Below are 25,249 nucleotides of genomic sequence, written 5' to 3' on the forward strand. Positions count from 1 at the left end.
TACCCCTGAACATGAGAGGGTGAATGAGAAACATCTTCAGGCACAATGTGCGGGAGAGCAATGAATGGAATTATTGCCAAGCAAGCTTGTCCTAACAAGCAGTCATGCACACGTGGTCTTCAATGTTTAATGTTAAAACCTGTTTTCGGCACGCATTTTAGCCTTTGCCCCTCATCACTTTTTTTTACTAATCACCATAAATTAGGTGTCGTTTGAAGGCTTAAAGGGTTAGTTCACCCAAAAATGAAAATTCTGTCAGTAATTACTCACCCTCATGTTGTTCCAACCCCGTAAGACTTTCGTTCATCTTCGGAACACAAATTAAGATATTTTTGATGAAATCTGAGAGCTGGCTCACTCCTTCATAGGCTGCAAGGTAATTTCATTCTGTTAGTAAAGACATTGTTAAAATAGTCCAAGTGACTACGGGGGCTCAACCTTAAGTTTATCAAGCGACGAGAATACTTTTTTTGCGCAAAAAATAAATAAAAAAATAACAACTTTATTCAGCTATTCATTTTCTTCTGTATGAGCCTCTTCACGAGAGCGCCACGACGCATGGGCGAGAACTGAGAAGATGACGCAGATGGGTCTTGATGTAGTGCATTTCCTGGATGATTGTCTAGCAATTGTAGAGTCTACATTATTTTGTAAAATTGTATAAAACAAAGAAATGTTTAGTTTAGTACATTTGCTTTACAGCAATTGGTTGATAATCAAACAGTTAACGGTATAGCCATTGACTTCCATAATAGGACGAAAAAAATGTCATGGCTACCTATGTAACGGTCACCAGCTGGAGTGCCCTTGAGAGCCACCAGAGGGCACTAAACACCAGACTATTATCACTCCCTCACAAACTACATTTCCCATAACTCACTGCCCAGACTTGTCATCACTGATTGCATTCACCTGTGTCTCATTACCCTGTTAGTCTCAGCCTATTTATACCATGTTCACTCATTCACTCACTGTGAAGATTTGTATGTTGTTGCACTGCATTTCTGAGCATTTTCCCTGGTTTCATGTGTCTTGGTTTTTGGATTTTTTGCCTGTTCTGTGGATTATTGTTTTGTTTTGTTTTGTTTTGTTTTGTTTTGTTTTGTTTTGTTTTGTTTTGTTTGGATGGCCTAGCTGTGTTTTGACCTACCGGTATTGCCTGTATATTGGATTACGTGTCTGGATTGCCCCTGAATTAAAGCTGCATTTGGATCTCAACCTTCGTGTCTCGGAGCAGTTCGTAACAACCATCAGTTGTCTAATTAATTGCCAACATTCTTTTAGAATATCTTCTTCTGTGTTCAATAGAAGAAAGAAACTCAAACAGGTTTGGAACAACATGAGGGTGAGTTAGTGATGACAAAAATTTCATTTTTGGGTGAACTATCCCTTTAACTACAACTTTTGCCTCAATAAACTGCTTATTAATAGTTAGTAAGGTAGTTAAGTTTAGGTATTGGGTAGGATTTAATGGATGTAGAATATGGTCATGCAGCATAAGGCATGAATATGTGCTTTATAAGTACTAATAAACAGCCAATATGCTATTAATATGCAAACTAATATGCAACTTAATGGTGAGAATTGGTCCCCAAAACTAAAATACTTTCACTACAGCAATAATCTGCTGAGTGTCTTTAAAAAGAGACTAACCTTTGTATTCATGAACTACAAACATGTATTTTCACATCTATGCTCAAAAATGACAGGTTAAGCAGTACAAATCAAGGTTACTAATAACTTCACTAGAAATATTGCAGATTTCACCACCAGTGTCTTTAGGCATTTGCGGAGGCAATGAACGTCACCGTAATCTCAGCTGCTGTAAAACTGAGTTGTTCAGGCTGTAGTTTTAAGAGAATGAACATGTTTCTCAGGTTTCTCTCTAGACTTTTTAATAACTTTTTAATCCACATTCTGTTCTACAGCATAAATTATGCACAGTCAGACCTCAAAAGTGCATTCTCAGACCGTTGTGCTCTTTAAAAATGTTAGTTTCCATATAAGGGCTACAAATGTCTTTTTGCGATTTAACTATTGTAATAGGCTACTTCCAGTATTTAGCAACTTTTTAGCGTTTGCAAAAATGTGGAGCAATGCGCAAGATGCTGTATCCCACAATGCATTACACTCAACTTGACCTTCCATTTCCAAGATAATATAAGCCACGATTTTTTGACATTAGTTGCATCCCGAATGACGCACTGTACACCATGTACTTAACCGTGATGAAGTGTCCAACATTCCACACATCGGCTGCATCCAAAGTCACAAACTTCCCTACTAGTAGGCTAAACAGTATGTGACAAACAAGTATGTTCAAATTCATAGTACTCATTAAAGAGTATGCTAAAAGTACCCAGATGTCCTAATTCAGTGTAATTCTGAATGATATGGACACTTTACTATCCCATGAGGCCACAGGAGAGGATTTGTGAATGGCAGTAAAGCGACGCAACTGACGGAGGTAGGTCACATGATAATGACAATATGGCAAATGTAGTACGTCCAGATTACATTCATACACACATTCACACTATATAAAAGGACATACTTTTTAGCAGTTGTGAAGTAATTTCTTACTCAAAATAAGTACCTACTCAAGATAGTATAGTATTTCAGACGAAGCCTTCGTTTTTTCGGTTAAATAAGTGCATCATCCTGGTATTTAAAGTGTACATTTTCTATTTGTAATGTTCAGTGAACATTTATACTACAAAACATCATAGAATAAGTAGGCTACACAAATTGGGATACACTTTGATTTCTTGATTATTTGAGCTAACAGGGGATTTTCTCTTTAGCTAACGTTCTGACAAGAGGAGTCGTGAGGAGTGCATGCTAACACACACTCTTCTTGAAGGTGATTTCATACAGTCCAGCCACACACACGAATTGACTCTTAACACACACACACACACACATTCTCTAGTCAGGATTCTGAGCTGAGCAGAGCCGAGTGTTGGAATCATTCTGCATAATACGTGCAGCTTCACACGGGCAGGAATTCCCAGTCACCAGCAGTATATGGAAAAAAAATCACAAAAAGGAACCAAACACCACATGCCAGCTATTAATATTAGTGCTCGAGTTGAATCCCCCCAAAAAAATTTGGTTGGAAAGATTTATAGGCTTTGGTTAAGTTAGCATGGTTTGGTAATGAGTCATGACTAAACAGCGGCCAAAACTTCCACCAGAAATTAATTGCTATATATTCTGAAAGAAGGAGTGGTTAATGAAAATGATGTGAAAATGAAGTGACAAATTTGTTACCTATAGAGTACCATGACAATGTTTTAGCACATTAAACTTTGAACTTAAATCAAACAAAGATTATTGGAGTACATTTTACAAAACTATTTCAGTGTTTCTACTTCAAAATTTTACTTTTAATTCAATGCGTTACGTGCCATTTCGGGTACGCTTTAGAATACTGTTCCGTCATTAAGAACAAATGAGTAACGCAATATTAACATTCTAGTATAACTATTAACTAACAAGAAACTCTGATCAACTAATTAGTAAGTAATCGCGTTGAAAGTGATAGTTCACTATTATAGCTAACTACTATTTTTTTCATACCGCCCAGTAAGAAGTACTATATACAGGTTCATAATTAATGCGAATAATGTATAATTCATTTTAAATTGAAGATCATGGTAACCCACAAGTATTACCAAACCATTGGAAGGAATTACTATCCAAAACCTTACAAAAACCTGAAACTTCAGTCATTAATAAGGAGTTCATGCTTTTCACTTTAAAACACTTTGAAGGATGTAGTTGGCTAACACTTGAGTCATTACCCAACATTACCTGGAACAGTATTCTAAAGTGTTACCAGCATATCTAATGACTCAGTAAGTTTTGAATACAAAAGAAGTTCTGAATAATTGTATTCACTCTTTTCCATGAATAAACAAAAGCTTCCAAGCTTGAAAAAGAGCACGAACACTGTAAAAAGTGAACAGTTGGATCAACTTAAAAAAATTACTTCAATTGGTAACACCTAAAGAAATTAAGTTTTCTCAACTTAAATTATCACCTTTTTCACGATAAAACGTGATAATTTAAGTTGAGAAAACTTAATTTCTTTAGGTGTTACCAATTGAAGTAATTTTTTTAAGTTGATCCAACTGTTCACTTTTTACAGTGAAGGACCATAACAGTATAAAACTTGGATGCTATATTTCAAGTCTTCAGATGTGATCAGTGCCCATTCACTGTAACCGCATGATCAAGAGAGAATACAGACTGAGAACTTTTCACAGTGCACAAAAGTCACACTTTAACCCCACGACAAGGCTAAACACGTCACTGTCCTTGTGTTCAAATGGCAAAACCAACTTTCCATACATGCCTGGACACCAGAATCCCTCCTAATCAAACAATACTTTGAAAATACTTGAAAAAAAACCCTGTTGACTTTATTTGTATTAACTTGTAGTTTATTACGTCATGCCTCCTTTATCCCTAGCAGGAACTGCATGCTTACAATTTGAATCCCACTTCTTTGTAAAAGCACTGGATTAGAGCATCTCTTAATGCATCTCCGTGCACACATAAGAGTCTTGTAGTCTATTCTCCAGAATGGCTTTAAGACAGCATGAAGTTCAAGTGTAAAATGAGAGCTTCTGATTGATGTTTGGAGCAGCTCAGAGATGCAGACAGTATTGTGTGCAGAGGATGTTGAAGAGCAAGAACCACCCTTACACATTTACAGACTGTAAGTGGCGCGCACACACACACACACACACACACACACACACACACACACACACACACACACACACACACTTTTTGGGGATATTACATAGACATACTGATTTTTACTCTGAACAAACTGTATATTATATCCCCTACCCCTAAACCCATCACAGAAAACTTTATGCATTTTTACATAAAAACAAAACAAAACAAACAAAAACATAATTGAGTAGCCTATGTTTATTAATGCATTTCCCTCGTGGGAATGTAGGTAATCTCAGGTTTTACTATCCTTGTAAGAACATTTGGTCCCCACAATTATAATATTAACCTGCACACACACACACACACACACACACACACTTATCCAAGCAGGCTCAGACTAAGATCATTACTGCAAAAACAAACAAGGTCAGTGAACCTTTGCAAAATCCCTCGTCTAGGGACATGCTCCACGTTTGAGGTTCTTGTGCAAGACATTTAACATTACCAAATGACAATTTGTAGCTATAAGGACACCTATACATTTGCAACAAGGTAAATGAATGGCAAAATAACAATTTACGGTTAAACATATCGATTAAGTAGATTAACTAATGAGTTCACAGTTATCATAGTGTGTGTTGACTATAAATTAAGTAGGCAATAGTTATCGGTTATCATCAGCTCATTTCAACAATCGGCTCGTTATCAAATAAGGCTTTTCCCATCCCGGTACAATTAACTTTGATAAGTGTTTATTGTCTCAATTACAGCCTACAGTTTATAAAAAAGGCATATAAAAATTATTGCAATACAAATAGATTTGAACTACTGTATGAACGCGTTTTATTGAAAAACGCGCTGTTCACAGAAGCTAATTCCTATGCTATGACTTCTTCTGAGTTTAGTAGACTAGCCTATCTCTGTTTACTGTAGCCTATCTTGCTTGAAAATGTTATTTATTGCCTTGCTCTACCTTGAGTTTCTTATCCTGTTTTCTTAAGTGTTTTTTTGCGATGTATCCCCGGTGATTTTTGTTCAATAAAAAAAAAAAACTTCTTGTGATTGAGCAGAAGGGGCGGGGCTTAGCGAAGAGTCAATTTCTCTCTCTCTCTGCCGCCATCTATTGATCACTACAGAGAACAGACAGACAGATGGTTTTAAAGAGGGATAATAACAACAAACAAACAAAATAAATATTGTTTTTAAAAAATGCAAAAATATATTTTGTTATGCTGTTTATCTATGTGATCGGCGGATGATTTTGAATTATATTTACCTAAAACTGAGAAAGAAAAAAAAAAAAACTAAAATTGACAGAATTTACTCGCCCTCAAGTTGTTCCAAACCATATGAATATCGTTCTTCTTATGAACACAAAAGAAGATATTTTGAAGAATGTTTGTAACCAACCCGTTGTGGGGCACTTGACTTCCATATCCATATGGCAACAAAATACTATGGAAGTCAAACAACTTAAGGGTGAGTAAATGATGACAGCATTTTCGTTTTTGGTGAACTATTTCTTTAATGCCTCAAAAACACAACCTTAAGTAAAATAAAAGTTTTTTTTGTTTGTTTCATACTTTTAAATATTTTAGTAGGCTGCATCAAGTTAAACTAAATGAAAATTATACATTTTGGCAACTAGCTGAAATAAAATAAGCAACTTTTTTAAATGTTACTTTATTTCAGCAGTGTGTTCTTGAATGAATCGATGTTTTTGAACAAAACGCTTGTCGCCACCTAAAGGGTGAGTGAAAAGTACAGCACCACTTTCTACCCAAAAAATCGAGGATATGAATTTACTTTTGAATACTCAGAAATATCTGAGCCCTGAATGCCGCTTCTGTCATAGAAGAACCCTATTTTTTTACAGTATATGAGAGAGCCCTATAAAAAAATCGCTGGACTTTTACAACTTTTATTTTGAAATGATGTGTGAACTTTAAATTTTAGGAACGCAAAGCGGAAATGGAACCCTTGTGAAGTTGTTTTCGTTTCGATGGACGTATTCTACACAAGCTTAAATATCACAACATCGAGAGGCTGAAGAGACTCGTCGTCTTTATATCATGGAGTCGTCCATCAAAGGTAAATATTTTCAAATACATATTTTGTTTTGCACTTTTCTCTTTGCGTGTCATGTTTGTATGTTCATTGAATGTATGTTTTTAAATAAATAAACACAAACGCGAATCAGTACTGAAGTCCAAGTTCGTATTCAGCCCCGATCCTGTGAGTTTTGTCGGTGTGTTTTATTTAATGTAAATGGATTATTAACTGTTTAACGTGTTTACGTAGGTAATATATTTTTTTGCATGTGTTTTCTATAGGAAGGGCCAAACGCAGGCACCTGGGGCCCTCAGAATGTGATGAACTGGTGCAAAGCAACGCAGGGAACCAGTCTCTCACACAGCCATTCAATGTCAACCTCGGCAACAGTGATCCAAACCGAAGACTTCAGCCCAGGACACCCACCAAAAGAAGCAGACAAGGTGTTGTTGAATTTGCCATTGCCTTTTGCATCTTTCTGCAAAAAAACAGTGCTAAATTCCCACTTTAACATCTTTAAATTTTGCTTTAAAGCTTCAGGTGGTGTGGACCAACAGAGGGGCATCACCGAATTCTTCTCTGTCACTGGAGTCATAAGCACCAGCCCCCAGAAAGGAACCACTACTCCAGTGAAGGAGGAGAAGGAGGAAGAAGAGGAGCCCGTCGGACATCTCATCCCAGAAGAGGATAAGATGGAGGACTTTATGGAAGGAATCACTGAGGACATGTTCGACGAGGACTTTGAGGTTGGAACCACATTGGTCAAAAAAGAAGAATTGGTGGAAAAAGAAGAGCATGAAGAGGACCTGGTTGAAGCCCTTCCCGATGCCCACTATGGGCTGCTGGGGGTGCAGGGAGGACACGAGGTGCCCCAGGGTCACGTTCAGGACCTGCCCGAGGAGATCCTGAGGGATATGTTCTCTTACCTCCCAGCAGATGATCTCTTTCGACACATCAGCCTGGTGTGCCATCGCTGGAGGGCCGTCGTCACTGACCCCCAGGTGTGTTAATGTTGATGCCTTTCAAACTTCACAGTGAAATAAAAGCTAGTTTATGCTAATTCAATTTAGTTTTAGTATACTGGTATAAATTGTGTAGGTATTATTATTATTAAAAAATATATATATATATGTTGGAAACAGTTCTGCTGCCTAATATATTTGATGAATAAAAGGTTAAAAAGAAGTGCATTTATTCAAAATAAATATAAAAAATTCTAATAATATAAATCTTCTTTACTATCACTTTTTTATCAATTTAACACATCCTTGCTGAATAAAAGTATTGATTTATTTCAAAAAAAGAAAGAAAAAAAATTACTGACCCCAAATTACTGACCAGTAGTGTATATTGTTGTTACAAAAGATTTCTATTTTTGAAACATTTGCTTCTTTTTTTTAAATTTTTTTTTATTTATTTTTTAATTTTTATTCATCAAAGTATCCTAAAAAAGTATCACAGGTTATGAAAAAATATTAAGCAGCAGAACTGTTTTATACTTTTTGTATATTGGGACCACTGAACTATATGAATGTCTTGTGTATATATATACATATATATATATATATAGATCAGTCATCGTGACATGTCATGGTTTCTTCCCTAGTTTCTACCTTGGAAGAAGTTGTACTGCAGGTACCATAAGAGGGAAAAAGAGGCGCTGAAGGAAGTGAAGTCTATCCTGCACGATAATAAAATTATCAAAAAGGAAGACCTCTGTCTTCTTAATATGGTGAGGTAAGAATACACACTGTCTTTGAAGCACAACAAAAGAGGGTTCACACATCCCCCACTTTCACACCCTTGGGCCATTTTCACACATCTGAGCTGCTGATAGAGATCAAATCTGTTAGATGTGACGTTTGTACATCAGGGTCAACTGTAGTTTAATGATCTGCTGACTGATCAGTTTAGTCAGCTAAGCATCACTGGGAAAGATTGATAACATTTAAAATATATGGCGAAGTGCTTATAGTGCCAAAATAGACACATACAGAAAATAAATGAAAAAGGTGAAAATATATATAGAGGCAACACAAAAACTGAAAGAATAATAAAGAAAAATACAATAAGGTTCACATGCAAAATATGGTATATACAAAATCCAATCGTTTGTTAGAGTAATAATTTGCCAATTTAAGTCAAATGTATATTATGTTGTGAAATTCTCACAGCACATGCTTGATTTCCCAGGTACATGTCGCAGTTCAAACACAGCAAACGGGTGAATGTGAAGGACGTGTTGGAGTGTGTGAAAGGACATCGGCTCTATGCTCACGCTGAAGGCTGCATCAAAGACAGACTGCCAGACATGGCGGATGATGAGGTAATGTAAACCCACACTTAACATTTACTGAAACTACTAGTTTAGTAGTGCCTTTTCTGTAGCAATGTGCATTAACTGCATTATAATGTGCATCAGGTTCCACTTTTTTGGCATTTTTAACCAATTATTTTTGTTTCGACCTGTATTACAGGGTCCAAACCCTTGGTCTACCATGGCCCTGATGTTGATTTTGGCTGACGGAGTGAAGGATGTCTTGGATCTGGTGGCTCTCTTGCGGAAGTCTGGGTGTCTGCTGACAGCAGGAGGAATCTCTGAGTACCTGTGGGCCATGGCCACTCTACTCCTGGCCATGAGAGATAATAATATTAACATAAGCAACAGGTGAGAGACAAGGTCCATATGAAACAGGAGTCGAGAAGTTGTTTATTTATGGCAGCTGAGGATTAAAAGGGGTAATTTTCTGGTCATTTTACTAGCCAATGAAAACTATTTAAAGGCGGGCGTACACGGTGCGAGCTCGGACCAGGTTCGGACACTCGGGAGGTCGTGAGATATTGCACACGTTGCGAGTCAGTTTAACTGATAATCGCGTCAAAGCAGCTGGTACACGGCACGACTGTCCTGCACGAATTTTATCCCGAGCCGGCAGCAATCACGTGGGCCGTCGCTAGTGGGGTGAAAGGTGGTGACAATTATAGGGGGCCCACAAAATCCAGCAGTTATACTATATAGGCATAGATATCATATATAAATGCTAGATGTCTTATGGCGCAGTCACTTCCGGCATCACCGTTCGGCCATCTTATGTCAGTGCTCTGTGCATTAAGGTGAGTGATCAGCATGCACACAAATCCTCATATCTCGCTGAAATATTGACGGATTTACAAACGGTTTGGTTTCTTACAAACGTTATTAACGTGGCTATAATTCCGAATGCTTGAACATGTATGTTATAATTTTTCATATGTATGCAGTGTATGTATGTAGTGTCATAACTACATCTCTGACATTTATAACAAACCAAACCGTTTGAAAATCGGTAGAAAATTGGGCAAGTTATGGTTATTTAAAAGTATTTGCACCATTAAACGAGTGAGCGAGCGCACTGCCGCAAGATGGCCGCCACGTGCGGACGTCGACCTCCATTGGCCAGCAGCGCGCACGAGACATCTAGCCTTTATATATGATATCTATGTAATAGGCCCCTGTTGTGTGAATAATTCTAATATTTATATTAGTTGTATGCCTGAGATTTAAATAAAAACCACGAAAATATGCAATTTGGTTAAATATTTTTTCAAAATATTCTCTTACCTCCCTATAAATGGTTTAGTCCGATCTAAAGTATTTATTAATTATTCAGTCAGTGACAAACATCAGATCGACCCAATAAAATTGTAAGTCCCGCCCCAGCTTGTGAACAGAACCAATCAGAGTTGAGGCGGCAGTGCCTGAAGTTAACAATGAACTTGGTGGAAGAGCAGGAGATTGACTGAAAATGTCGGGGAAAAGAAAACATAACTTAGGGCACCAGAAATGCTATGAAAAGAATGAGAGGGAGGCCAGGAGAGTTGTTGTATCCCAGTCGATCAAGACGTTCTTTGAAGACAGGTTGTATTGTTATTTAGCTGGAAATAAGAAAACTACCGTCTACAACCTGTCGGGTAGGCTACTCACTCTTCATTATCGATGCGCACCACAATCGACCGAATGATTACGTGTTCAAAATCCCTGTCTTTTTACACTATTGTAAATAGAGTTAAAAAATTGGCACGAGTCACGACGCATTGCATTATGCACCTAACCTGCCGGCTGATGATGTATTTATTAGCCTACATCAATAAAACACGAATGCACTTGAATGAATACATTTTAGCTTTATTTAATAATATTATCTTTATTAAAAAATAAAACAATAAATGAGGTTATTTTTTAAATTTGACTGCATTCTTGTCATTCTTGTATAAATGTTTACTTTTTGATTTATGAATTATAACAGACTGTTTCCCTGATCGGGGAAAAAACATTATTTTGCTGTTACTTTTTTTAAATTGGTTTTATTATTATTTATATTTTTTATTAGTTGTAATTTTTATATAAATTTAACTTTTAAAATAAAGGTTTTACAACAACATCACCTTCTTCTGTTATACTGTATGTGGGCCTCCATGCTCATCTATTGTACAGTATATGATATTGGTGGAGGGTGGTGGGGGCCCACATCAATATTTTTTTCAGAGGGCCCCGAATCCTCTAGCTACGGCCCTGATCACCGATTCCACTCGATTTCTCCCGAGTGAAAAAAATCATCTGCGAGCTCGTAAAAACAGCAAAAATCGCACCGTGTACGCCCGCCTTGACACTTAAACGAGACTGTTTTCTGTATTTTTGTGGGGTAATCTAAATTAATCTTCACTTTTTGAACCTTCATCTTTAGGTGGCATTACAACATCTTCTACGTACTGCACTTAATGGAGAACGCACCGCCTCCTCCAAGCTTGCATGACAACAGGTGGGCAGGATTTAGTATTTGCATATTAATTACACAAAACTTTGGGTTCAGATTATTATTTTTTTAAAGATTATTAATATTTTTATTCAAAAATGACCGTTATTGTTTATAATGTTACAAAAGATTTCTATTTCAAATAAATGTTGCTCTTTTGAACTTCCTTATCATCAAAGAATACAGAAACAATGTATCATGATTTCCACCAAAAATATTTTCTAATAAATGCAGCCTTGGTGAACATAAGAGACTGGAATCGTACAAATCCCATACTATTGAACAGCGTATATATTTATTACAATCAATATATGATATTATTGTAATGATAATCTTCATTTTTTTCAGACAGCATACCACTCACGAGCAACAGCAGATACTCAACCATGACATCCAGAATCATCACGTCGTTAAAATAATGGCTTTTGCAGGTGAGGAAAAATTAGTTATATTATTTCGCAGCTGAAAATGTTCAATTAAAATAAAGTGAGTAGTATTCTGTTCATATAATCCCATTTTTATTTGTCGCAGGCACTGGAAAGACGACCACACTCGTGAAGTACGCTCAGCAAAGACCACATATGCGCTTCCTCTACATGGCCTTCAACAAATCCGTGGCGATGCAAGCTCAGCGTTTATTTCCGCACAACGTTGAATGTAGTACGGTCCATTCAATGGCCTTCAGAGCTGTGGGACTGAGGTCAGTGTGTACTGTCCAATCAGCAGAGAAACATTAACCAAACAATCTGCTAGTTTGAAGAATGAGAATCATTGAGCTTTTATAATAACCAAGATCTTTTGTGTGACTTTTCTGCTATGCAGGTATAAAAATATGCGGAAACTGTCCAATAATTTGCAGCCGTTTGATGTGGCGTGGGTCTTGCCTAAAGGACACGGGGGATTCGTCAATGCTAAAGTGGTGACGCAAACCCTCCACAACTACTGGGCGTCCATAGACCAGCGGGTTGGCCCTCAACACGTTCCGCCAGAGTACAAGAACACAAACGGCAAGACTGAATACCCAGACGAAAAACAAAGAATGGTAAAGTGAAGAAACACAGTTGTGTCAGTTTACAGCTTGTGCTTTTGGGATTGTTGTTTTAGGGGTTACTAAATGATAGTCGATTTAAAATAAAAATGAAAATAGTCTAAACAAATATCATGTTAAATTAATTGGGTCTCTGCACTCATTTTGTCAGTAGCAATTTTTGTGACAAAGAAAATGCATTAAAAAGTCTTTCTCTCCAGAATTTTGCAAGCATCGCGCACAATATATGGGACCAAATGGTAGACCTGCAGACCAAAAAAGAGAGAGTGTACAACATGACCCATGATGGTAAGCACCAAAATTTGGACACAGATGTTTAGGTGTATAAACTCCGAATAATATAATTTCCTTTCACACTACCAAATACCAAACAAACCCGAAATCTATATTTTTTTTTTTTCTTAGATGTTTCTATTTCTAAGTTTCCATCCACCTATCTTTATGTGAATGTTTGGTATATTGCATAAAAAACATCAAGATGCGCATAAATTCTTAAAATGCGCATAAAAATGTATGCTTTTGAGGTGGACTTTTTTTTATCCAATAAGAAGACTGGTAACACTTTATTTTACAGTGTCCTTGTTACATATGTTACATGTACTTACCATAGTAATAACTGCAAATTAGGCATAATTACATGCAACTAACCCTCAACCAAACCCTATTCCTAAACCTAACCTTATAGTAAATACATAAAGTAAGTTCATTATTATTACTCAGTACTTAAATATATAATTACACTGTAACAGTGACACCTTAAAATAAAGTGTAACCAGAAGATTTGCTTAAACTATGATGAAAACACATTTATCGAATAAATCCATTGATGGGCAACAAAAAAAGTCACGTGACTTTGCCTCAACAGAACATGTGAGACGGCATAACTGGACTAACCAGTGGACCGATTTCAATGCGCAGCATCTCGAATGTTGGTTTGATCATTCTAAAATGCCCGAGCCAAAGTCTGTCATCAAAATGACCTCCCAAAACTGTCTCACACGATTCCGTTCCCAAATTTCCCAAGTCACGATTTTGTTCTCTTGAACACATGGGATGGAAAAGATATTCCAGGTTAAATATAAGTGCGCATAAGTTAAATTCGCAACTTTGGATTGAAACACATTTTATGTTAATAATTTCTTTTGATTGTTGCAAATAGGATACCTTAAACTCTGGCAGCTGACGAGACCAGAGCTGGACCGGTATGATGCCATATTTATTGATGAAGCTCAAGACTGCACACCAGGTTAAACAAATGACCTATCATTGTTTGTCAAATTCATCCAGCTTTAGGTTATTTAAGATTGCATTAAAAGTAGGTTTTGCTTCTGGTATTTATTATTTATTTTATTTATTTATTTTCACCTGTATGCTTTTGTAGAGCTGAATTTCTTAATTCTGTCCTGCTTGTGGTCTTGTTTTTTTCCAGTCATTGTGGACATTATGCTCTCTCAGAGCTGTGGGAAAATCCTGGTCGGAGATCCTCATCAACAGATTTACACTTTCAGAGGAGCGGTCAATGCTTTGCATGCTGTTCCTCACACACACATCTACTATCTCACACAGGTAGAAAAACACTCACTCACAAGGAAATTCCAGAGACTACTTATAGATTGTTTGTTTCACATCAAACATCTGTCACGTGTTTATGGGTAAATATGTTCAATTGTTACCGCTCATTTTTTTCATAGAGCTTCAGGTTTGGCTCTGAGATTGCCTACGTTGGTGCTACAATATTGGACTGTTGCAAAAAAGTGAAGCAGATATTGGTTGGTGGGAATCAGGATGGTAAGTTTAAGAAATTATATTTGGGAAGTTCTAATGAAGAGATTATTTGTTTAAAAAAAAAAAAAATCCTTTTTGTAGATTTTGGAATGAAGTATGAAGCAGGCAGAATAATATGTGCACATTTTCAGGGAGTGTAAGAGGAGAGGACACACAAACACTGCAGTGTCTGAAGCTGGGACAGAGGCTGCCAGAAGGGAGCGTGGCCATTCTGAGCCGCTGTAACGTCACTGTTTTTAGCGAGGCTGTCCGACTCACAGACAACAACCCCAGCTGCAAGATCTACATTGTGGGAGTGAGTGCATTATCCTTTTTTTCTTCTTTTTTTTTTACATTTTCAACTTGCTGTTGAAAAGTCACTCAATTCACTATATCAGTGCGCACTGTTTCTGAACTCTCTGAAACACCTCGAGTGTAGTGTTGAGTTTTCTTCCAGGAACCAATGTTTCTCATTTAAATAATTCCCGCCCAAAGCATTAAAAAAAGGGACGAGGCCTGGTTGAGTTGTGTTAGTAGTGTGATGAAACTTGCGGTTATTGTAAGGGGTGTGTCATTTCCGAAACACGCTCTAAGCGGTTGACCGGCCGGCCAATCAGAGCACATTGCCTTATTCAGAGGGAGGGGCTTCAGAGATAGGAACTAAATAGAGCGTTACTGACAGACTGGGAAGAGAGGTGCTGCAACAGTTGCTGTAAAATATGTGGGAAAATAATGTGTTCTTTTGAACATTCAAGCATGAAAACCTATTCTAGTAGACCCCAAAAACAAAATCAAGACTTTGTAAAAGGGCATAATATGGCCTTTTTAAACATTTGTCCTAATTAGTAATGATACGACAATGCCAATGTTTATCTTAATGTGCGTTTTAAACCTCACGTACTGTATATTCTGATCAGCTCTGATTTGTTTTGCGGATAATTTTTCAGAAAAGATTACTTGATGTTCAAAACATGTCAATCTCTGATTTCAGGGTGTTGAAAACTTTGGACTGGAGAAAATTATGGATCTCTGGGTCCTGATGCAACCAGAGGACAAACGCAAGAAGGGTGAGTCACTTTAGCTTTGAAAGTTTTATCTTAGTCTAGCTGTTAAACAAAATATCATAATTGCAATGCTCATGATGGTGTCTGTGTTGCAGTATTTTAGTTTTGCTGTATGTTTATTGTCTGTAAAGCTAGTAAGATATTTCAGATAATTATTAATATCTTGTTGGATCTTTAAAACTGATGGTTGTTAAAGTTTGGTTTGTTTCTCTACCTCAGAGAGGCTCGTGATCAAGGATTTCTTCATCCGAGGTTTCTGCAGAGATAAGATGGGTGGATTCATGGGTCTGAAGGGATACGCCATGGCCTCAGAAGACCGTGAGCTGGAGGGAAAGCTAGCCATGGTGGAGAAATTCAACAAACGCATTCCAGAGCTGGTCAAACGGATCTATGATCGTGCCCAGAAAAGCCTGCAGAGCGCAGGTGAGTCAGACAGACATGGAGAGAGAGAAAAGACTAAAGCACTGGTTTTGAGGAATACACGCAGTAAAATCACTGTACGCATACAGCCCTTATATGCAATATCTCTCTGATTGTGACAGATTTTATCCTTGGTACGGTGCATAAGTCAAAAGGCCTGGAGTTTGACACAGTGGTTGTGACAGATGACTTCATGAAAGTACCATGCGCTCGACACAACCTGCAGAGAGTGGGCGGTTTCAATGCAGGTTTGTGGTACTTTATTGAAAAATCTTAAAGAAATGAAAAGTTCCTTTATCATTTGTACCTTAAGAGGTAATATATCATGGTTATATATGACAGAAAACAAAAGCATGTTTGCCTATATGTATGTTGTGTGTGTGTGTGTGTATATTATTCATTTGTGCCAAGAAACATTCTAGTGATCACCTTGGATTAATTTTTTTTAATGTTACTGTCCCACATGGTGCTTAAAATGGTGCCACATGTTGCGCCCCATATCTAGAATCAATAAATGATTAATGAATGTGTCTGCACATAACAAAATAAAGCCCAGCTCTTACAGTTATTGCAGTCTCTGTATCCGAGCCTAAAGTCTGTCTGGGCTTTAGCCAAGTGACATCTGGTGGATCAAAGTGTACATTTATGATGATCTGAAATTTGTGGGCACGTCCTGTAGGTTCCATCAATTTTAGCCCGTCAATAAGGTATTCTTTTTTTTTTTTTTTTAAGTACATTTTGTATTTTTATCACATACATTTTACTGCAGTGGGTAGAAAGAATCTTATCCCTTAAAGGGATAGTTCACCCTAAAAGGAAAATTAAGTCATAATTTACTCACCCTAGTGTTGTTCTTATGGCACATGCCATATTTTTATGGACCACAAAAAGAGAATTTTTTAAAAGATGTTCTTCTTGCCCTCATCCATATCCATAAGCATAAAGCTCTTTAAAAAAGACACAAATGTATCACAGAATGATCCCATGTGACACCCGCCATATATTCCAAGTGTTCTGGGGGTATCCGATATCTGAAATTTATTGTATTATTTACTGAAAATCCTGATGTTGGTCTTCTGTGCACAGCTGTGCGACTTCGAGATCATGTACAGTCTCTTAGCTGCAAAAATATTTGCTTAATGTTTCAATTGACCAATCAAAACTGAGCGTTCCAGAGAGTTCTGAAAATCCAGAAATGCATAAGGCTGAATCTTTATTTTCTGGCTGCAGCAAACGTCCCAGATGACGAGTGGAACCTGTTATACGTGGCGATCACACGAGCCAAGAGAACGCTGTACATCACCAAGACCATCAGCAACATCCTCACATTCCCTGGGGTGAGTCATTGCTGCTACATCTTCAGTCTGGTCTTTATAATCTAAAGAGAATCCAGATATCATGACATTGAAGTTTCTGGCCTCCTTCACAGGAGTACTTCCTGAGGTCAGAGCTGACCAGCGCTCTGCTGAGTAAAGACCCGTCTCTCGTCTGCTCCACCGAAGACTGTCAGAACCACATCATCGCTGAATCCATCCTCAGCATGTGCAGACTCCCTGTCAGATATGTTAGTGTCTCTTTGCTCAATCACTCATCTAAGTTAAGTTCAAAAACTCACTTCCTGTATTGATTCATTCAATGTGTGTGTTACAGATGGACGGCGTGGACATGGGCGGCGTTCTGTGTTTGACCTGTGTGGAGCAGCGTGTGGGACCTACAGCATTCCTGCTCTCTCCTCCTGAACGGGTCAGATCCATGACCTATACCAATGAAAGAATCGAGCTGCCCATCAATGTCGCCATGCTCTTATCTTTACTTTAAACGCCATCATGTGTTCGGATCATTTAAGCGGCCCTTTGCCTTTGCGTCTTTTGTGGTGCTTTTGTAAAGTTCATGTTTGTGGATTATTCTAGTCTGCTGTGGATTTTTTTTTATTTTTTTACATTTTTAGTTATATTTATTTAAGTGCTCAGTAACCAAAAAAAGATTTAAGTTTTTCATCTGAAAAATGTTTTTGCCCCTCTCCTTTCATTCTACTGGTTCTCCCACATTGCGACTTGTCCTTTTTGGAACGGTACACATTGACGTCACTGTTTTTAGGTGGAAAATAAGCAGTGCCTTTTTTCTGGCAGCTTTAGAAGGGCCTCTTCAAGCCCTTGATGCTTACAGTATTACAGCTGTTGTAGATGACACAATAGTTGATGAGCAACACTAATGTTTAAGATTGTGTTTACTGTATGTCCATGTTTGTAAAATCAGTGATGTGTGGAAAGAAAAATAACCATCCCTACATATTGTATCACATAAAGACGGATGGTGTAATAGACTAACTTAAGTTTTGCACTTTTATTCTTTCAGTGTGTGTTATATATTCATTGTCTAAGTTTTTTTTTATGTTTAACTGTTTGAACAAGCATGATCATAATTTGTCATCTTTATTTTTGACCATTTGGGAGAAACAAATTGTTGAATTATTTTCTAAAACATAATTTTTGTTTTATAAGACTTTTTTTTATTCAGAGTGACTTATTTGAGAATGTATAAACATGTAGATGTATGTTGCAATTCTTAAAAAAAAATTTGTTTCAGAAGACATTTTTTATTCAAAGTGATTTGTTTGAGAATGTACAATCACATGTATATGTATGTTGCATTACAGACTAACTAAATCTTGGGCAGATTTGGTGCTCAACAAACAACAACTCAACAAATTGCAGTGTGTTTTTCTTCTAGCTTAATTATTTCTTGTGAAATGGATTGGACAAAACAATTTTTTCATGTGTACAACTATATTTGTGTGTAGAGGACAACTATCTTTGTGAAGAGGACCAGTTTGAGTTTTAGACAAATGGAGTGAGGACAAAGAGAGTAAATGAGGACATTTTGTCCAGTCCTCACTTTCTGAGCCCCCTTTTAAAGGCCTGTTTGAGGGTCAAGACTTGGTTTTAGGGAGAAGGTTGTAATAGGTTTAGGGTAAGGGTTCAGGTTTGGCACTTAGTTGTAATTGGTAAGGTTAGGGTAAAAAGCTAGAGATTGCATTGTGGCAATGAATTTCCTCACAGAGGATGTACAAGAGTGTGCATGTAGTTTATAGTGCGCAGTGCAACCTATTTTTTACAGTCTATAAGTGCAACACATTAAGATTTAAAAAAATAAAATAAATTAAAGGATAATTAATTGTATACATAATTGATATACAGTATCATGATCAATCACATATATAATAATAAATGGTAGAATAATAGAATAGTAATATCTGTATTTATGTGCCACGCCCACTTTTGGTATATCAGAAATGCTCGGGACGTCCCCTGTAAGACACAGACAGACAACACAGTGGCGTGTGTGGATTTTAGCATAGACTGTAAGAGATATTAGGAAGGAGGAAACCTGAACAAGAATGCATTGCTGGGTCTCATGAGGATAAATAGGGGAAAAGCAGCACGGAGTGAAGCTGGACTATTGCGTTGGCCACGCCCACTCGCCGTACAGATTAATGAACACGCGCGACTTCTGGAAACTGGTAAGTGACCAATATAATTATATACAATTCAATTTAAATCGATTACAAGCGTTCTCCTTGCTTTATATAAGCTTTACTTACACAGACTCGCCTCTTTTTTATGATAGCTATCTATCAGTGATACTTGATTGAGTGTCAGTTTATTTTACGGTGCTCAGACATGGAGAAACTTCACCATCAGTTTATCTATAATGTTTTTTTTTTTTTTGGATAATGTTACCTGTACATCAGTAGCATATTCATTAACTAATGATCTAATGCTGATTTAATTGTTATTGTTATTAATGTAAATGTTGTTGCCTATAATAATATATAGCCTAAGTTAACGAACTGTCTGAGGAAACGTTAGCTGCTATACGGTGACATCATTTGTTGACGTTTCAGTCGATGTTGTTCTTACGTTTTAGATGCTTTCTGCTTTTAAAATCTAAAAAGCCACACAAACTGACCAAAATAACTACAATAAATTGTATTTCGTCTAGTATAGAGAAAGAAGACAAGAAGCTGTGTATGTAAGTGGCATGTGAGAGCTTTTTAAATATAACGTTAGTTAACTTAACGTTACATTCCTAAATGAATCATCAGAATAACAGCTCAAGGCATGTAGTGTTTTGTACACTTGGTTTCTAGTTCATTTCAGCAAAGCTAGAGTGAGTTTTCTCTGTGTTTGAAGGCCTTAGAAAATGTGATCTTTAATGAAATAGATAACTTGAATTCAAGGCTTAGTGAAGAATGCCACCAGGAAGGAAAGGCCAGGAGACTCCCTATAAACAGTCCCACATGTTTGCAAGAGCCTCAGGAGACCCAAAATCCACTTAGAAATGTGTTGTATACAAAAGTTGAACAAAAAACAAAAAAACCCATATCCAAGTATGGAACAGTTTTGTAATATCTTCTTTCTATCCGTTCACAGATGCTGATGGTGAAAAATGGCTCTCTTGAGGAAAAGTAAGTAACAAATGCAAATTTTGCAGATTGCGTTTTCCTGAATCAGCATATGCAGTTGTTTATTTCATCACTGTTTCATAATACATGGAAAAACACCCAAGGCTGGTGATCATGTCCAGTGTATGAGTCACACTCCTAATCAGCCTCTTGATACAAAACTTAAAAGTCTTACATACAAGAACTTAGCTGGTTCTCGTGGTGAAATCTCACGGATAACTGAGAGCACACGGTGATGTTTTAGTGCCTGGTTTTGTGCTGCTGTCCTGTCAAACTGGAATGTGTCCAGTGTGTGTATGTGGTGGAGGAGGGGTCTCAGTCCCACTGGTCGTTCCAGAGTGAATGAGGTAACCAGGCAGATTCGGACCCATAAAAGTGAGGTACAACAGGTACTCTGAAAATCCCACTCAGAACACATTTACGGAAGCCAGAGTTCACTTTTAAGTGTGCATTGCATTTGCAGACCTTTATATTGTAGTTTTGAGTAATCATTTGAATCATAAATGCAATCTTCTTCCCTAACATTATTAATAATGCTGTAATGATTGAAACTTTAATCATATTTGGTAAGTTTAAGTTATCATTTCCTGTACTTTTTTCTCAGTTAAGGCCTTGACAGGAGGTAGTGAAGAAAAGTTTTGCATTAGTTAAGAAGTGAAATGCAACAAAATACACAGAAGTTTCTTTTATCTCTGTCAGCTGACCTCGGCATGGACTGTTGTAGCACCAACCTCCCCCAAAGAAAGTTCAGACACCGTTTTGTCTGACTGGCAGTGTTTTTTAATATCATTTATATACTAATATAGTATTTATTAATATTTTGAATTAGCTTTTATTATTACATTTTCAATTTCATTTTAGTTTACATTTTAGTAACTTTGGTTTGTTGTTTTTTTTGCCCTTTTATATTGATTTCATTTATATTTATTTCAATTTTAATTTAAGTAATTGTGGCATTTCAACTTAAACCCATTTCATTTAGATGCCAAGGCGAGATTTGTTTGTAATTTCTAAAAGTTGTATTTATTTAGTTCAGATTTATTTCAATTTCAAAAAACAATGTTGAATAGTTTTAGTTAACAATAACAACACTGCTGACTAGTATAAATGGTAGTTGACTAGTAACTATTCTAACTATTCATTAGATACTAATGTTTTTTTTAATTGGTAACTAGTGATTAGAACAGTTTTAAATGAGTCTCACCTCATCCCAAAGTCTTACAATGACCTCTAGTGGTCATTCTTTTTAATAATTTTATAATAAACATTTTATAACATACAGTGTTTTAAAAAGTTGCAATCTAGTGGTCTCTCTCCTTCTTTCTCTCTCTCTCGCTCTCTCTCTCTCTATTATAAAGAATATTATAGATTTTCCTGCAATATGGTCTGTGGGAAGTTTTTTGTGTGAGGTCGGGGAGGATGAAATGTAATGAAATGAAAGGGCTGTAATCTGTATTTATTGAATCACTTTTTAAAAAAAATATGATTAATGATAAAATAAATTAAACCTCTCTCTCTCCCTCTCTCTCTCTATGTGTGTGTGTGCCAGTCAATCGTGGGCTCCTCATTCTGCTCGTCCTGGTGGCTTTTGCTCTCCTGTACAGCAAGACCAGACTACAGACGCTGCCCAAGTATTCAGGTACACATGCAGGGCACAGATATGCAAGTATACGCTTGTTCTTGGTTTGTTATATATTGATCTCATTGTGGTTTATACAGTGCTCAAGAAAGATGAGGCCAAAATGGGTATGGAGGACGAGAAAGAGATCCCTGTGGTGATCTGTGCTTCAGAGGAGCGTATCGGTGCTTCCATGGCCACCATCAACAGCGTCTACAGCAACAGTCGTGCTAGTGTTTTCTTCTACATAGTTACCCTGCGAGATGCCATCAAAAAGATAAGGTGCTAGGTCTAACCTTTGACCTCTGATGCAAATATACCACTCACTGTGTTTCTCAACTGGTTTTGCTTCGGAAAAGAGATTTTAAGTGGAGTTTATTGTACAAAATATTTCTTAAAATCAAACATTGAAAGTAGTATTACCATAAAACTTTACACAATACTATGTGAATCAGACCTATCAAAGAGAAATGAGTAAATATGCAACCAATAAATACCCTCCCAAATGCCTCAATCAGTATTTTCTCTGGACTCAAAAACAGGGAATACATAGAGAAGACCAAGCTAAGAAAAATCAGATACAAGATCCTGGAGTTCAATCCGATGGTATTGAAGGGGAAAGTCAATCCGGACTCGTCCAGACCAGATCTGCTGCACCCTGTGAGTTCTGCTGGGTTCTGTGTGTTTGACATGTACAGTTGATGCTTTAGGTAAACTCTTCGTTATTTCTAACAGGTGTGATCACTTGGTACACTACGTGACCAAATGTATGTGGACACCCCCTTCTCTTCAGCTACACCCTAAACTAACAGGTGCATTAAATCAAGCACAGTCATGTCTTTTTCTTTGACAAACATTGACTGCGGGTGGTGCTGACAGACTTTTGGCCAGGTCGTGTATGTGATCTTGTAGGTCCATCATAGACTTTTGCTTTGATTGTTTAAGGTTTTTACAGAAAATAATCGTTTCTCCATCCTGGTTTCTTTGGTGTTGCAGCTAAACTTTGTGAGGTTCTACTTGCCACTTCTTGCCATTGAAAATCATGAACGGATTGTTTACCTAGATGATGATGTCATAGTGCAAGGTGAAATCCATCTTTAATACTAACCTTACACTTATACTCGCATCGATCATGGGAGGATGATCTCATATGTTCACTGTAATAATGAATTATTTTTATTATATCTGGCTTACAGGAGACATACAGGAACTGTATGGCATAAAGCTGAAAGCGGGTCACGCTGCTGCGTTCGCCTCAGACTGTGATCTGCCCGCCACACACGAGATGGTGCGCAGTGTGGGGATGCAGGTGGGCATTTTTGGATGTATGTTTTAATATTTTAGATATATGCCCCTATAGATTATGCCCTTTTACAAAGTCTTGACATTGTTTTTAGGGTCTACTAGAATAGTCTATAGTGATATAGAGAAGAACTCCCTTTGGAGTGACTTTGTGCTTTGTAACTTTGCAGACCTTTCATGCTCAAACAGCAACATTTCAGACTAAAGGAAGTTGAAAATGTAAAAAAAAGGTTCCTCTTTAAGTTAATCGCTTTAGTTACTGTTACAAGGGTTGATTTGTCTCTTTCATTTCATGAAAAAACAACTCCCTCTTCACAGACAACCTATATGGGCTTTCTGGACTACCGCAAAGAGGGAGTCAGAGAGTTGGGCATCAACCCTAGCGACTGCTCCTTTAATCCTGGTGTTTTTGTGGCAGACGTCAGTGAATGGAAAAAGCAAAAGATAACTAAACAGCTTGAGAAATGGATGGCTAAGAATGTCAGGTGATATAATGGTTCATAATGAGTTGTGATGAATGATTTTTAAGAGATCAAATAAGTTCAGTAAAAACAATTTTTTTTTTTTTCATGTCAATTTAGGGAGAACCTGTACAGCAGTGCTATGGCAGGGGGTGTAGCCACCCCTCCAATGCTGATCGTCTTTCATGATAAATACACAACCATTGATCCACTGTGGCATGTCAGACACCTGGGTAACGGACTTTTTTCTGCCAAATCTCACTGAATAATGACTTATTTTAGATCTCTTCAATCTTTCTACAATCAATTTATGCATTTCAATTTGGAAAACAACCACTCCCTATTAATTATCCGTAATGATGCAATGCAAATTAAACCATACTTATGTTGATTAAATCTGAAAAGTACTTCATTAAAACACTGACCACTTTTAAGATATTATATATGCACAGCAGTAATTTAAGAGTGCACAAAAGAATTTACCAGGCAGTTATTATATAAATACTTACAGTTGGAGTTAATTTCTTTCCCAAAAAAACAAAACACCATTCAGCAAGGACACATTACATTGATCAGAAGTGGCAGTGGAGACATTTGTGATGTTACAGAAGATTTCCTTTTCAAATAAATGCTGTTATTTTGAACTTTGTTCAAAGAATCCTCACAAAACTGTTAAGAAATGTTTCTTGAGCAACAAATCAGCATATTAGTATGATTTCTGGAGGATCATGTGACACTGAAGGCTTGAGTAATGATGCTGAAAATTCAGCTTTGCCAGCAATTACATTTTAAAACTTAATAAAAAAAAATAAAAAAAAATGAACGGTAGTGTACAGAAGCAAAATTAAGACTTAAGTCAATCTGGATGAATAAATCCTCTATTCTTTAAATGCTGAATTTGTCCAAAAAAAAACTATATACACATTATCTTATTAGCAGAATACACTTCATGCATAATACATCTCAGGCTGATTGCGTCCTAAGTTAAACTAACATTTTACTAAATATTACTGAAAAAAAAACTTCAACTGATTTTATTTCAGCTAGTTGTAAAGGCAACATTTACCATTTTAGTTTAAATTGATGTACTAAAAAATAAAATAGACAATTACTAAGATGAACTAAAATTAAAAACTATAATAGCATCTCAGTGATACTAAAATAACACTGGAAGAGGGTCAGCTCTTGAACGTCACAATGTCTTAATTGAAAATGTGAAGAATTGTGAAAGTATAATTGCAGTAAAGTAAATTAAACACTGTTCTTGTGTTTTATGAAGGCTGGAGTCCCGATGCCCGTTATCCCAGGTCCTTCCTCAAAGAGGCACACTTACTGCACTGGAATGGCCACTTCAAGCCCTGGGACTACCCCTGTGTCCATCTGGACCTCTGGGAGAAATGGTTTATCCCAGACCCCACAGGAACATTCACCCTGGTACGACCAAAAGACTGAATCTCTGAATTTAAACTGGTCACTTCACTGAGACAAGAGATTGGAGTTGACAATTTTATGTCACAATAGTTCCAGTAACTAAATCGTACAAAAATAAACTAAAAACCCCAAAACACAA

At 37.0% G+C, this 25,249-nt stretch overlaps 2 protein-coding genes across 2 annotated transcripts; both read left to right on the forward strand.

Moving 5' to 3' along the window:
* The first annotated feature begins 5,168 nt into the window (after window positions 1-5,168).
* On the forward strand, window positions 5,169-18,530 carry fbxo18 (F-box DNA helicase 1). The gene is made up of 22 exons (XM_084110660.1): window positions 5,169-5,244; window positions 6,649-6,783; window positions 7,026-7,187; window positions 7,279-7,745; window positions 8,351-8,481; window positions 8,938-9,070; window positions 9,222-9,412; window positions 11,469-11,543; window positions 11,886-11,968; window positions 12,069-12,237; window positions 12,360-12,579; window positions 12,786-12,873; window positions 13,745-13,831; window positions 14,015-14,151; window positions 14,277-14,373; window positions 14,502-14,665; window positions 15,341-15,416; window positions 15,633-15,836; window positions 15,956-16,081; window positions 17,064-17,170; window positions 17,263-17,397; window positions 17,484-18,530. Exons 2-22 carry the CDS (start codon window positions 6,765-6,767, stop codon window positions 17,649-17,651), a joined length of 3,039 nt encoding a protein of 1,012 aa, XP_083966786.1. The 5' UTR covers window positions 5,169-5,244; window positions 6,649-6,764; the 3' UTR covers window positions 17,652-18,530.
* Window positions 18,531-19,107: 577 nt separating this feature from the next.
* LOC311082307 (glycosyltransferase 8 domain-containing protein 2-like) lies at window positions 19,108-25,193 on the forward strand. Its single transcript, XM_084113065.1, has 10 exons — window positions 19,108-19,353; window positions 20,267-20,301; window positions 21,848-21,937; window positions 22,018-22,198; window positions 22,459-22,576; window positions 22,913-23,000; window positions 23,113-23,225; window positions 23,537-23,703; window positions 23,800-23,912; window positions 24,959-25,193. Exons 2-10 carry the CDS (start codon window positions 20,283-20,285, stop codon window positions 25,129-25,131), a joined length of 1,062 nt encoding a protein of 353 aa, XP_083969191.1. The 5' UTR covers window positions 19,108-19,353; window positions 20,267-20,282; the 3' UTR covers window positions 25,132-25,193.
* The last annotated feature ends 56 nt before the right edge of the window (window positions 25,194-25,249 follow it).

This window comes from Abramis brama, assembly GCF_963993115.1.
Source record: "Abramis brama genome assembly, chromosome: 4".
Lineage (NCBI taxonomy): Eukaryota > Metazoa > Chordata > Actinopteri > Cypriniformes > Leuciscidae > Abramis > Abramis brama.